At 36.6% G+C, this 15,648-nt stretch overlaps 1 protein-coding gene across 6 annotated transcripts in view; it reads left to right on the forward strand.

Moving 5' to 3' along the window:
- The window catches only part of ZNF451 (zinc finger protein 451), a 114,004-nt gene that overhangs the window by 74,270 nt on the left and 24,086 nt on the right, over positions 1 to 15,648 (forward strand). For 4 of the 6 annotated variants that reach the window (XR_010413661.1, XR_010413660.1, XM_064597731.1 and 1 more), the window contains 2 exons: positions 886 to 1,072; positions 8,959 to 9,027. Coding sequence is in view for 4 of the 6 variants with exons in the window: in XM_064597731.1 (XP_064453801.1) it covers positions 886 to 1,072; positions 8,959 to 9,027 (256 nt within the window). In the remaining 2 variants the exon portion in view is untranslated. The remainder of the gene's footprint in view (positions 1 to 885; positions 1,073 to 8,958; positions 9,028 to 15,648) is intronic. The other 2 variants (XM_064597733.1, XM_064597732.1) reach the window with 1 other exon arrangement.

Here is a 15,648-nt window from a genome sequence, read left to right on the forward strand (position 1 = left end):
GCACCCCTTAAGTTTTTTATTTATTTAAGTAATCTCTGCACCCAGCATGGGGCTCGAACCCATGACTCCAAGACCAAGAGTCACATGCTCTTCCGACTAAGCCAGCCAGGTACTGTCCCTCTCTGCAAACTTGTTGGCTGCTGCTTACATTTTAAACCATAAGACATTTCCTTTTTCATTTATTCAGTGCTAAGATTGAGTTATGCAAATTACCTTGCTTACCCTCTCTCTATGGCAGATTTATTTCTTATGTATTACCCTTAGATTAAGTATGTAGCCCTTATAGCATTCCAGCTTTATGTACTTCTTTTGGCTTTTTTTTTTTTCTTTCTTGGTGGCACATAAAATATCTGATAATTGATGGCATTTTACATTTGATTAAATATGGCGTATTTTATTTATGAAGGAGATCTTTATATCATACTTTGGTGGGAGCTAGAAAACAAGCTAAATATATCTTTCTAGGGGTGCTTGGCTGGCTCCGTCAGTGGAACATGCAACTCTTGATCTCAAGGTTGAGTTCAAGCCCCATGTTGGGTATAGAGATTCATTTTTAAAAGTAATAAAATCATGGGGCGCCTGGATGGCCCAGTTGGTTAAGCGGCCGCCTTCAGCTCAGGTCATGTGGGATCGAGCCCCGCATCGGGCTCCCTGCTCCGCATGAAGCCTGCTTTTCCCTCTCCCACTCCCCCTGCTTGTGTTCCCTCTCTCGCTGTCTGTCTCTCTCTGTCAAATAAATAAATAAAATCTTTTAAAAAAATTAAAAGTAATAAAATCTTAAATAAATACACCTTTCTAGGTATGTATTCATTCTGAAATAGATGTAACTTAATTTAAACCTCAAGTACTAATTTCTATCAACATATGCATTTTGTTCCAACTTAGGCTGGCCGTCTAGATGAACAACTACCCAAGCAAATTCCTTTCACCATCCTCTCAGGAGATCAAGGTTTTCTGGAGCTAGAGAATCAATTTAAGAAGACTCAGAGGCCAGCACATATACTAAACCCTCACCATTTAGAGGGAGATATGATGTGTGCCTTGTTAAATAGCATATCTGATACCACCAAAGGTACGCAGCTGCAGTCACAGTGCAAACCGCCCAAGAGGAGGAGACTTCACTGCTGAGAGAAACCAATAAACTGCTGTCCACTAGTGAACTGTTGGCTGCTCACTAGAGCATCGTGTTCTCATACTTCTATATTTCTTATTTTTTACTTTTCTCTCATTCTTTAGTGTTCTAGAATTTTCTGGAGCCTTTTCTGATCTATTAGATAAAATCTGTATTCATGTATATAAAATATATATTCATATGTTAGTGCAGTTTTGCAAAGCTCAGAATCCAGATTTTCACTGTTTCTAAAATACCAAATTTATCTTCACTTTTTCAGAAAGCTAATTGCTTATAGGTTAAACCAGAAAGCAATAAATACTATGGCAAAAAAAAAAAAAAGACAATTTTAAGAGGTTGACAGGGACAAAAATGAAGCCCTGAGAGATCTTTAATTCCTTGGAAGAGGTTGGTACCTCCTGTCCTATTCCCAGGATTTACACTGTTTTCTCTGACTTTCTGATATTGTTCAGTGAAAGAGTGTGCTTATGTTCAGTTTCACTAAGAAGTATTTAAGAAAGGATGCAATTCTAGGGATTCAGATGAGTTTTTTTTCGTAATTTCTGAAATATGGTAGAAGAAAAGAACAAATTTTTAAATATCCTAATGGTTTGCAGCCATGACTAAGATTTGAAGATACTGATATATGACCTCAATGAAAACCTATTTTTGGCATTTTTACTATATGCCCCAAGTTTTCCAACTCTCCTCCTAGCTATTTTTTTCTTTTAGCATGTTCGGAGCCACATCTTGATTGAAAACCCATTCTGAAGAATTTTGCTCTCATCACTGAATTACAGTGGATGGATTTACTTCTGCAAAGTTAGGAATCCTTAATCTATTAGCCCAACTGCTCTTTAAAGGGAAATCGACTCTGTTTTACATATTTATGTCATGCCTTAGTACTGAATTTTATCTTCCTATTCTGTAATTTTTGTTTTCATCCATCTGCTTTTCTTATCTTTGGTTGCTGCTTTTTTTTTTTTTTTTAATCTTTTTCTTTTATTCTTTTGCCATCCTGTCCTCAGTCCTTAACAACATCTACTTAATATCCTGTAAAGTACTTAAATTTTTATCTTTGCCACCCAAGGCTGACCCTTTTTCTCCTTTTCCTATGCTGCTGCTTTGGGGAACATCTCTTTTGTAATTGTCACTGTGAAAACTGTTAGGGATTTGCTTCTCTTACCAACTTTATTTGGAAATGAGAGCTGCATGTAAGTAGGTCTGAATGGGTATATTAGGGTTGGAGATAAGATACAGGTTATTATTACATGCTGATTGTTCCCCTCTGAGTACCCCTATGTGCTAGGTGTTTTTTTAATCATTCGTTCATATTCAGTGCTCTTTTGAATTTACTGCTCTTTGGGGACACCTGTGTACTTCATTCTGAATTTTTGTGAAATGCAGAGATAGTACAGTGCATAAAGAAGGGCATGGGCTTTCTTTGGTTTGAATGCTAACTTTGCTGCTGCTTTGCTGTGTGATTTCAGGCAAGTTACTCAACTTTTTCTGACCCTCACTTTTTATATCTATAAAGTCTTAAGAATTAGTGATATGTATAAAGTATCTAGCACAGCATATAAAGTACTATGGGTGCTCAATAAATAGCAGCTATTTTTATTATTACTACCATAAGAAGAAAATATGATTCCTAGCCACTACTTTTTTTTTTCCTTAGTTTTTCTTTCCAATAGTTTTTATTGTGGTAAAATATACAGAACATAAGATTTACCATTTTAACCATTCTGAAGTATGTACTTCAGGTGTTTCCTACATTTACATTTTGTGCAGCCATCACCATCATCCATTTTCACAGCTCTTTTCATCTTGCAAAACTGAAACTTTATATCCATTTAACAGTAATTCCCCATTCCCCTTTTCCCGGGGAAAACCCCTGGAAAACACCATTCTATAGTATTTTGACTAAATACTTCATATAAGTGAAATCATACAGCATTTGTCTTTTTGTACCTGGCCTGTTTCACTTAGCATAATGTCCTCAAGTTTCATCTGGGTTATAGCAAAGGTAAGAATTCCCTTCCTTTTTAAGGCTGAACAATATTCCATTGTATGTGTAGACTTTATTTTGCTTATCCATTTATCCATCAATGGATACTTGCATTGAATCCATGTTTTTAACTATTGTGAGTAATGCTGCTATGAACACAGATGTATAAATATCTCTTCAAGACCTTGCTCTTCTTTCTTTTGAGTATGTACCCAGAAGTGGAATAGCTGGATCATAAGCTAGTTCTATTTTTAATTTTTTGAGATATTTCTGTACTGTTTTCCATAGCAACTATATCATTTTACATCCCTACCAAGAGTATACAGGGTTCCAGTTTTTCTACATCTTTGTTAACACTTATTTTCTAGGTTTTGTTTGTTTGTTTTTGTTGATAGCCATCCTAATGGGTGTGAAGTGGTATCTCATTGTGGTTTTCATTTCCATTTCCCTAATGATTAGTGATGTTGAGCATCTTTTCATGTGCTATAGCCACTACATTTTATTTTTTATTTTTATTTTTTTAAAGATTTTATTTATTTATTTGACAGAGAGAGACAGCGAAGAGGGAACACAAGCAGGGGGAGTGGGAGAGGGAGAAGCAGGCTTCCCGCGGAGCAGGGAGCCCGATGCGGGGCACAATCCCCAGGGTCCTGGGATCATGACCTGAGCCGAAGGCAGACGCTTAACGACTGAGCCACCCAGGCGCCCCTAGCCACTACATTTTAAAAGTAATGAGAATTATTAAAACTAAGTGGCCAGAGATATGTATAGTCCTTAAATCATGATGTTTCAGTTAGACCTAGATTTGAAGATGCTTTTGTAACTAATTCTAAAATTCAAAAAAATAAGTTCTACTGAATCACAGTATGTTCAGATTCAGTTTAAGACAATTTTTTTTTTTTATGGAAGACTTAAAGACATCAAGTTGCCTAGTAGTGAACTTTGTAATGAGAAAATCAAAGAACAGTCCTTGGATAACTTTATTCTATCACCTTTCCTAACAAATGGCTTTGTAAATGGTAGAATAATAGTATTTGTTTAAAAATATTTGATACATGTTGGGACTTAGAAGATTTCTCAGTGTCCACAAATACTGTAATTCTTCTTGGGCCTTTAGGTACTTTTGGTTACTCTAAGGAATGCCAGGATAACTCCTTCCTTCTAGCTTATTAGCACAGTGTTCCTATCTTCAGATTTGACAGCTAGACAGTTTCTTAAGGCAGTGTGGTTTTGGGGTGGGAATCAGTGGACCTTTTTGAGAATCTGACAAAAGCTTTCAATGCTTCTTTCCTCAAAAATGGACATGTATATATAATATCACATGCAACTTCAGGGGATTTGTGGTCTCAAGGCTCCTAGTTACCAACCATACCACAAAACTCTCCTTAGGATATGACAGCAGTTCATACTGTAAGTAACATCCAGTGAGAAGTTCTCTTATATTAATCATTGATTTAGAGACAGTCTGCTGATTTTTCAGTTTTTTTAAATCTCCACCATAGCAGAGACAAATGATAAAAGTTTGAACCTCTTATTTCTTTCTAACTTTTCAGAAATTTTCCATTAGTAGGACCAGAAAGTGATATTAGACTGGAGCTTCCTGTATAAACAAGGAAGAATCTATTGAATAGTGTCATGAGAATCAGTGATTATGTGGTATCTTATTTTTAGTCTTTGCCAGTTTTTCAGTTAATTGAAGGTTTTTTTCAGGAGGTGTTTATCTCAGTAAAAATAAAGATATTCAGAGTGGCTGATATGAATGATATGAATGTCCAGCCAGTTGGCCATAAGGTATTACGTTTTAGCTTGGCATGGAGGGAACAGCTAAGTAGCTTTACTACTGGTACTTTTTTAGATCTTTGACTTAGGGTAAGTCATTTACTTTTTGCAGCAAAGTAAGCCTATAGACTTAAGTTTGAGATTTGAAAATGTCATGGCTTTTGCCCTATAAAAATCTCTCTCCTTCTAAGCATCAGGATTCCAGCACAGGATAAATGTATAAATATAAATCCCTGTAGAGATATTTTAAAACATTTATTAATCTGTCCTTAATTGACACCTTTGGCCCTCTTATCCTTTATCAGTTCTGTTTTATAGTGTACTCCTCACTGTTTTAAAACTTGCCAAGATACATGGACCCTTTCTAGTAATTCTAATCAGAGGAGCCAGGTAGACTTTCTCTTCTTTTGGACCTTTTACATTTTATTCACAAATATATGTTGATTCTAACTCGAGTCATATTCCAAAAATGCGGTTATAACTTGTCACTTAAATGTTTTAAAGAAGAGGGGTACCCGAGTGGCTCAGTTGGTTGAGCTACTAACCCCTGGTTTTGGCTCAGGTCATAATCTCAGGATCATGGGATCCAGCCCCAAGTTGGTTCTGTATTAAGTGCAGAATCTGCTTGTCCCTCTCCCTCCCCCTCTGCTCCTTCCCTTTTGTTCCTACCCCTCCCACCCCACCCCGCACACTCTTGCACCCTCTCTCTCTCAAATAAATAAAATCTTTGAATGTTTTAAAGAAGAGAAGGGCGGGGGGTGCACCTGGGTGGCTCAGTTGGTTAAGCATCTGACTTGATTTCAGCTCACGCCTTGCTCTCTGGGTCATGATTTTAGACCTTGCGTTGGGCTCCATGTTGGCCTCCACTTTGGGTGTGGAACTTACTTTAAAAAAAATGTAAAAATAAAAGAACGGGAACTTTTTTTTTTTTTTTTAAGAGAGGGAGGCTCCAGGGAGGGACAGAGGGAGAGAGAAAATCTTAAGCAGACTCCATGCCCAGCGCCGAACCCTAGGCAAGGCAGGACTCCATCTCACAACCCTGAGATCATGACCTGAGCCAAAATCAAGAGTCAGATGCTCAACTGACTGAGCCACCCAGACTCCCCAAAAGGGAACTAATCTTTATTGAAGGCTATAATGTGCCAGCCACTAATGCTAGCTATTTTTTATATTTGTAATGTTTGAAGACGTTTAAAAACATGTTTAAAGAATAACTTCCACATGTTATTTAATTCTCTTTGCAACACTTAGAGGTAGGATGTGTTAGCTTGTCCCATTTCATAGATGAGGGAGCAGAGGTCCAGAAAGGTTAAAATAAGCTACCTGCGTATTTTTCTCCTTATCAGTATCTCCTGCTAAGGCTGAGGCTTTTACTGACACAAATGTCTGATTTTGTGATGTAGAGAATTCAATGTGAATCATTGACTCTAACCATTTCCTTGAAAAATATAATGAGAGATTTTTTGCTGCAGTGTAATGACATTGCAGAGTTTGTGTAAAGATACCAAATATAAGAGTTGTGGTGTTGTTTTTTTTTAATAACATTTAGGAAGATGCATGGGAGGGGCAGAAAATAAAGAGGTTTGATTGTGGGTTCTGATATTTCTGATTATATGTTAAACATAGCTAAGGAAAGTGATCAGCACAATGAAGTAAATTCCCTTTTATCTCATAATTAAACAAAGAAGCCCCTATCTCAGCCCCACTTTTCTGTGACTGAATTTCTGCATTACCATTTTTTACTATATCATTGGTGACAATTGCTTATATAAAAAATTCTGTGGGCTCTTAAATATAACACAACTTAGCCAGATCTTGTAACTTAGTTGAAGAACATTGACTTGATTTCTGTAAAGTTTTCTTTTTAAAAACACAGTTTTCGGGCACTTGGGTGGCTCAGTTGGTTAAGCGACTGCCTTCGGCTCAGGTCATGATCCTGGAGTCCCTGGATCGAGTCCCGCATCACGGCGAGGAGCCTGCTTCTCCCTCTGACCCTCCCCCCTCTCATGTGCTTGCTCTCTCTCATTCTCTCTGTCTCAGATAAATAAATAAAATCTTTAAAAAAAACAAAAACAAAAACACAGTTTTCTGTGTTCAGTTGCTTATAATTCTTTAGTAGTTAAACATCTTCCTTGCAGTTTTATGTGAAGTATTAACTTACCTAGATATTTTTTCTTAGGTATTACAAGGATGAACTTGAACAGAAGATATTATGAATTAGTGAATTCACACTGAAAACAGATTTTACTATGCTTTAAGATAATTTTTTTTGAATATGAACACCACAAGTCCTAGGACTTTGTCATATCTGTTTACGTTATGTTTTCATTTTGGAATGAATGGGTGGAAGGAAGCCTTAAGTATAGTTGGTATTTATAGAGCCATATCAGTTACACAGATTTTTTTTTTTTTTTTAAGATTTTATTTATTTATTTGACAGAGACACAGCGAGAGAGGGAACACAAGCAGGGGGAGTGGGAGAGGGAGAAGCAGGCTTCCCGCCGAGCAGGGAGCCCGATGCAGGGCTCGATCCCAGGACCCTGGGATCATGACCTGAGCCGAAGGCAGATGCTAAACAACTGAGCCACCCAGGCGCCCCAATTACACAGATTTTTAAAACCATCTTAAATATTGAACAGAAAAGTTCACCTATGCTGTGAAAATGTGGCTGATTGAAGTAGCATCGTGCTCTATCCAGGAGACATTATATAAAATAATTGTTGAACTTAATTTTAAGTCTGTCTGCCTGTTTCTTCAGCCTGTTAATGAGACCGACTATAGGTTGTTGCTTTGGGCAACATCCTAAAAATCTATATGATACAATTCTTTTTAAGGTAATGAAAATAGGAAAGAATATTCATGATTTTCTCTGCTCTTCAGGGGGTGCTGTTTAAGGGAAAGGAAACCTTTTTAATTTTTGCAGCTGAGACTCATGCTGATCCTTGTGATTCAAACCTACAGTTTTGCCTTAGGCCTTGTATGCAATGATGAATTGTTTAGTCCATTAAGACATGCTTCTTTTGACTGGCATTAACTTTGAATTGTAATAACAAAAACCTTGGGTACTTTCTCTTTATTTCTAATGTTTTACATTAAGGCTTAATTTATTGTTCTTCAGGTTGTCAATGCAATGTTTTATTTCCCTAAAACATTGCTTGAAATACTTGAATTCCTGGGTGTATATAACAGATTGTAAAAACAACAACAACAACAATATTTTTGCTAGACTGGCAAAAGATGACTTAAACAAATTTTTGCAGCAAAGTGAAATATAGTGGTTTTCATTTATAATATAAACACTTAAAAAATCTTTATCTTTTAAATGTATATTTGAATTTTTACATATTTTCCACAGAATCAAATATGTCCATATGACTTATATTCAGTTATTTAAACCCTGATTCAGTCACTGTGATGTATATATTGACTTAAATGTAGTTAAAGTGATAAATCCAATATTTGGTCACTGGTTCAAATTTTAAGTGACTTTGGCAATACCTGGTCAGCCAATGTCATTTTTATAGACTTAGGTCTTTCATTATGAAAGTATTTAAGATGTCAGGTAAGTGAGTTTGTGCCATGCAGAGGTATTGCTAATTTAAACCCATGGTCTCTGTAGCAATGAATGCATGATTTTCAAAATAAGAGTTTTATCTTACCATTCTTAAAAATTTTTAAGATGATTTCATGCAAATTAAACTTTGGAATTTATTTGCTGGATTTAAACAAGCATACTAGCTTTTCTTAATTTCCAGTTTTTTAAATAATAGAATTTTATATTTCATCAACAGTTGTGCTAAAAGAAATTTTTCAAATGATTTGAATACAGAGCTAAAATTAAGTTGACTATTTCATTAGCTCCCCCCCCCTTAATTTAAGTAGTATTTGGTAAGCATTTTTAAAAAGCAAACTTACAAGGAAAGAGGTATAATAATGAATTGTAATTAGTAAGCTTGGGTATGGAAGTGGTCATCGAAAATAAGATTGTTTGAGAATACATAAGTTATGGCACAGTAACTTTTTCAGAAATAAATTTGCATTTATTGATTCTGCCTTACAGAATGTGACAGTGATGATAACCTGGGTATAAAAAATACTTCAACAGAAGAAGAATTGAGATCCACAGAAGGTAACCTAATGAAGTTAATCCTTTTTCTATTTGACTATATCTGCGTGTTTTTTAATTGCTCCCTCTCTTGCCTTTTCACCTGCTCTTCACCTACTCCCTCCTACCCCTGAATTTCAAAAACATTTTTTCCTTGTTTAAAGAAGAGTTTGCATTTTCCCATGTAAGATGAGTTAGGAACAAAAGCCTAAAATATTTTCTGACCCCTTGCAGAAAAAGTTTGCAAGTGGGCTAGGAGAAGGTTTTGGTTTCCAAATTTTTCTTTATTTTGAGTAGTATTAAATTAAGAATATTAAATGTTAAGCAGTAGAATTATGAAAACAAGCACTTACATGTGAATATTAATAGACTATTTCTATAAATTATTTTCTTTCTTCTTAAAGGAAAAGCTATATTCTTCCATAGGTTAAAAAGAGCTTTTGTATTAACCTCACATCAAGTCATTTCCTGGCTGTACCACTATTTGGTTGGCATATGCCCATTTATTCACTTTGGTTTTTGTATAACAGACTGTGCTTCTTAATAACCATGGGGAAAAACAAAACAGTGATTTTAGAGAATAGTTTAAACTTCACAGAAGAACTGAAACCATTATACTGGCACCTTTAACATTAAAGGACAACAGTAGAAGCCTTAATATATATTCCAATAAAGTATTTGTTATTGGAGATTTGAAAGTGGGAATGTGGAGACTAGAAAGTAGGGAGGAAAATATGGCTAAACAAGCACAGACAAAATGGCTCAGCTGATTTGTTTTCTGTGTATTTGCTTGATCTCTCACATAATGCAATTAGTTTAATTAAGAGTATACTAGAGCTTTGTGCTATTAGGAGTTTGGGAATTTGAATCTGGCAGTGAAATTTATTCATCCATTCAGTGAGGTAGAAAACTCTAATCTGGGGCGCCTGGGTGGCTCAGTCGTTAAGCATCTGCCCTCGGCTCAAGTCATGATCCCAGGGTCCTGGGATCAAGCCCCACATCGGGCTCCCTGCTCAGCGAGAAGCCTGCTTCTCCCTCTTCCACTCCCCCTGTTAGTGTTCCCTCTCTCGCTGTGTCTCTGTCAAATAAATAAATAAAATCTTAAAAAAAAAAAAGGTAACTCTAATCTTTCTTTCTTACAGCCAAAATTCAGTGGTTAAGCGAAATTGGCAGTAAATCTACAGCCTAATTAGAAGCAAGTTTTTTGACCAACTTGTTTTCCCAACATGGTTTTTCAAGATCTAGCTCACTGCTTGCAGCCACATAATGATGAGTTAAACAAATGAAAGAAGTTTTGTGGGTTAAAAAAACAAACAAGGGGCGCCTGGGTGGCTCAGTCGGTTAAGCGTCTGCCTTCCTAAGCATGTCTTCGGCTCAGGCCGTGATCCCAGGGTACTGGGATTGAGTCACGCATTGGGCTCCCGGCTCAGCAGGGAGTCTGTTTCTCCTCCTGCCTCTCCCCCTGCTCATGCTCACACTCTCTCTCTCAAATAAATAAGATATATATAAATAGGGCGCCTGGGTGGCTCAGTTGGTTGAGCGACTGCCTTCGGCTCAGGTCATGATCCTGGAGTCCCTGGATCGAGTCCCGCATCGGGCTCCCTGCTCGGCGGGGAGTCTGCTTCTCCCTCTGACCCTCCCCCTTCTCGTGTGCTCTCTGTCTCTCTCATTCTCTCTCTCAAATAAATAAATAAAATCTTTAAAAAAAAAAAAAAAAAAAAAAAAAAAAAAGATATATATAAATAAATAACCTGCCACCTAAGTTGTTTATCAAGGCCACTAAAAGTTAAACACCATTGAGCATCTAAGTAGTTTAGACTTGGCAACCTTTATTTGCCACTCATGACTAATCCCGTGGAAGATGCCACACAAAATCATAACTTTTAAATAACCACTCTTGGGAAACCTTCACAGTTTTTATGGTTCCTAGTTAATCCAGGAAATCTGAGATATGTATAACGCAATGTGTACCAGAGTTTCTAACATTTTGTTATCTATGGTTATTTTATGATTAGGAGAGTTTTTACATTTTTGTGATTCTTTAGTTTGGCAAAAGGATTACTATTAAAGAATTCAAGAAAAGATTCTCTAAACTTTTAACTAGTTATGAGGTAGGAAAAATCAACTGGAAAAATCAAAGTGTTAGGTATGTGCTTTATTTTCTGATGCTTTTTATGAATAAGTTTGAGAAACACACTGTGTTCCCTAGAAGTTAAGGGATATGTTTCCTTCACAGTTTCCTCTGATGCCCTTCTTTATCCCCTCCACCCAACAAGAACTATCTCAAATATCATCTCTTAGGTTGAACCGTAGAGAACTGACATTCTGTAGACAGTTTTGGATGGTCCGTACTCGATTTACCAACTTTAGAGAGAGTGAACTACTGCCTTCTCTAGGCTCCCTCTGAACCATACCAGGTAGATTTAAAATTTTTCTCTCTTACCCTCTTTAGAAGTAAGATTCTGTTTGTTGTTGTTTTTATTTCGACAGCACCTAGCACCTAGTGTTTGGCACCAAATAATTGTTTGTTGAAGAATAAACTTATAACAAACTCAGAACATGTTAGAGCTACCAGGACCCATCTCTCTATAGCTGAATAAGGGAAATTAAGATAGAGGCAATTTGGTTGGGAGAAGAGTGGGTGATTTTATTGACCCTACACCATGGAAGCAAAGTGATATTTTAGTCCAGACCTAACAGCAAAACTCAGAAAAGTTTAAATTACTTCTTAAGCCTCTTTTCATTCTTTCCCTTCCCGACATAACACTCTAAATGCCTGACAAATGGTAGCAAAAGGCCTGATAAATCTGCTTGTGACTTTTACCTTGAGGAATGGTAGTTTCCCTTATCTACCCTCTCCTTCCACCACCATGATTTGTTTCATTCTTTGTTATTCTCTGTAGACCAATATCAGACTCTTGACTACCCATGCCAATCATAAAGATCCTCTATAATCTATTTTGTATACCAGACAGGGGAAATAGAGGCCACATAATATGGTGGTATAGAGTGCAGACTTTGAATTCAGACTGCCTTGGTTAAAACTCAGCTCTGCTACTTACGAGTCAGGTTATGTTGGGCAAGTTATTTAACTTCACTGTGTGTCAGTTTCTTCATTTTAAAAAATGGGAATACTAGTATACCTATCTTACTAGAATAATCTGGTACGTGGTAAACAGTACATGTATTGGTTGCTTGCATATCTTACTGCATTTGATGATACTCCACCTGTCCCTTAGCCTCTGCTTGCTTTTTTCCTTTTTTTTTTTTTTTAAGATTTTATTTATTTATTTGACAGAGAGAGAGACAGCAAAAGAGGGAACACAAGCAGGGGGAGTGGGAGAGGGAGAAGCAGGCTCCCCGCAGAGCAAGGAGCCCGATGCAGGACTCGATCCCAGGACCCTGGGATCATGACCTGAGCTGAAGGCAGACGCTTAACGACTGAGCCACCCAGGTGCCCCCCATTTTTCTTTCTTATCTTCAAACTGGATAAATTGTTCTGTCTTCAAGTTTGCTATTTCTTTTTTCAGTTTGCTTAAATTTGTTAAACTCCTGTAATGAATTTTTTATTTTAGTTGTACTTTTCAGCTCCAGAATTTCTATTTAGTGGCTTTTCATAATTTCCATCTCTTTATTGATATTCTCATTTTGTTCATACATTGTTTTCCTGGTTTCCTTTAGTTCTTTGTCCATGGTTTACTTTAGCTCTTAGAACATATTTAAGATAGTTGGTTTAAAGTCTTTGTCCAGTAAGTCCAATGTGTAGGCTTTCTCAGGGACAGTTTAACTCATTTTTTTTCCCTTTAAATGGGCCATACTTTCCTGTTTCTTTGTATTCTTTGTGTTTTTGTTGTTGTTGAAAACTGGGTATGCAAATACTATAGTACCTCTGGAAATCATATTCTCTCTCTTCCCCAGAGTGCTGTTTTGTTGAAGGCTACAGTTGTCCATCTGAGAGAAAGAGAGGCTCACACCCTCTCTTTCTTTGTCTCTCTTAAAATAAATCAGTCTTACAAAAAATAGTACACGGGCGCTTGGGTGGCTCAGTCAGTTAAGTGTCTCAGGTCATGATTTTGAGGTCCTGGGATTGAGCCCCATGTCAGGCTCTCTGCTTAGTGGGCAGTCTGCCTCTCCCTCTTCCTATGCCCCTCCCCCCACTTGTGCATGTGCATGTGCTCACTCTCTCAAATCTTTAAAAAAAATAGTCAATACATATTTTATATATTATATGTACTACATACTGTATTCTTACAATAAAATAATCTACAGATAAAAATATTAAGAAAACCATAAGGAAGAGAAAATACATTACATTTATATACTGTATTTATAAAAAAATAATTCATATATAAGTGGACCCTCACAGTTCAAACCCATGTTGTTCCAGGGTCAGTAATATTTTTGCAAAAAACTTTCTTGTCATGTCTGATCATTGAAGTATCTAAGCATCTATTCTTTTTATTTGTTTTATTTATTTTTTTAGTAATCTCTACACCCAGCGTGGGGCTTGAACTCACAACCCTGAGATCAAGAGTCACATGCTCTTTCGACTAAACCAGCCAGATGCCCCTAAGTTTCTGTTCTTTTAGCTTGTGTTCAGCTGGTGTTTTCCCAGGGGTTGCCTTGAATACCAAAAGCTTAAAAAAACAAACAACAGAAAAACACCTTTCCCAGTGTTTGCAAATTGGCTCTGTGCTAGAACTCTTCAATATTTAGCCAGGCTTACACTGATGTACAGATCACCCAGTGGTGAAAGCTTAGGGTCTTTTCAAGTATTTTCTTAGCATACATTCTGTCCTATGCATTTGCCCAGCTTTCTAAATTCCCTAGTATACATAGGTGCTTTTATTTTTTTTGTTTTACTTTTTTTAAGATTTTATTATTTGACAGAGAGTGCGAGTGAGCACAAGCAGGTAGAGCAGCAGGCAGAGGGAGAGGGAGAAGCAGGCTCCCCGCTGAGCAGGGGGAGCCCAATGTGGGACTTGATCCCATGACCCTGGGGTCATGACTCGAGCCAAAGGCAGCCGCTTAACCAGCTGAGCCACTCAGGCGCCCTACATAGGTGCTTTTGAATGCTCTGATTTCCCAAAGAAATTTTCTGTGGCTTTTCCTTCTGGGTATCAGGCAGTGTGTTGTATGTCCCAACCATAATCTCTAGCCACAGGCTGTGGTATTTTTTATTCTTACAGTGTTTTAAGCAATACTCAGTGCTTTTCTGTCCTGAATGGGTTCTGAGCTAGGAAAAACAGAGATGAGTGCTTTGTATCAGTCCTTCTTGTAGCCCCCACACAGATTAAAACAGACAACACAGTAATTTGTAACTTCTACTCTGCTCCATATGGAACCAGGGACCAGGGTCCCATACTAGGAATATGCACTGCTGCCAAGTCAAGGTTTGGTGAAGAAAGGGCAAGTAAAAATACAACAAAACTTTCCTACTGTGTTTATGTTGTCTTTTTCTTGATTTAGTGTTTGCTTGGTTTCTCTGAACCTTTGAGGTTTTTTCAGACATTTGACAGTTGTTTCAGATGGTTTCTAATTGTGTTTCATTGTTTTCTGTGAAAGGACTGGTGTTTAGAGCTGCCTACTCCACCATTTTGTTGAACTCACTCCAAGACTGATTTTATTCCTTCTTTAAATGTTTTATACCATCTAGTCCTGGAATTTTCTTTCTGGGAGGTTTTTTGATAATAGATTAATGTATAAAGGTGTTCAGATTTTGTTTCATTTTGTGTCAGTTTTAGAGAATTGTGTTTTTCAAGAAATTTGTCCATTTTACCTAGATTGTCAAATGTATCAAATGTACTTTTTATTTCTATAGGATCTGTGGTGCTGTTTCCTCGTTTGTTACTGATATTGGTGATTTTTGTTTTCTCTCCTCGTCTAACTAGAAATTTATCAATTTATTTGATCTTTCAAGGAATGAACTTTTTTTAGTTGATAATTTCTCTCTCTTGAGGCTGCTTTCAATTTCATTGATTTCTGCTCTTTATTCCATTTTTCTACTTTGGGTTCAGTTTGCTTGTCTTTTATAGCTTCTTAGTGAGTTACAATGTTTCTTTTTAATAGAAATATTTAAAGGTATAAATTTCCCTCTAAACCAGGGTCAACAAGCTTTTCCTGTAAAACACCAAGTGGTAAATATTTTAGACTTTGTAGTTCCTGTTGTCTCTGTTACAATTACTCAGCCATATACAATACATAAACAAATGCATATGGATGTGTCCAATAAAACTTTATTTACAAAAATTGCCTTTGGACTGGGTTTGGCCCACGGACTAGTTTGTCAATCCTCTACTTTTACCATGTTCCACGAATTTTCATATCTTGTATTTTTGCTATATTTCAATTTGAAATATTTTAATTTTCCTTGGATTTTCTTCTTTCACCTGTTTGCTCTTTAGAAGTATATCATGTAGTTTCCAAATATTTGAATGTCTTAGTATTCATTTCTAATTTAATTTTGTTATGGTAAGAGAGTATACTCTGTAAAACTTTAATCTTTTTAAATTTATTGAGATTTTTATGGCCCAGCATGTGGTCTGTCTTAGTAAACATTCCATATGCACTTGAAAAGAATGTGTTTTCTGTGTTTATTGTGTAGAATGCTTTATAAATGTCAATTAGGTCAAGGTGATTGATATC

This window comes from Mirounga angustirostris, unplaced genomic scaffold, assembly GCF_029215605.1.
Source record: "Mirounga angustirostris isolate CCGP_5_RB_7025 unplaced genomic scaffold, mMirAng1.0.hap1 SCAF_8, whole genome shotgun sequence".
NCBI classification, from domain to species: domain Eukaryota; kingdom Metazoa; phylum Chordata; class Mammalia; order Carnivora; family Phocidae; genus Mirounga; species Mirounga angustirostris.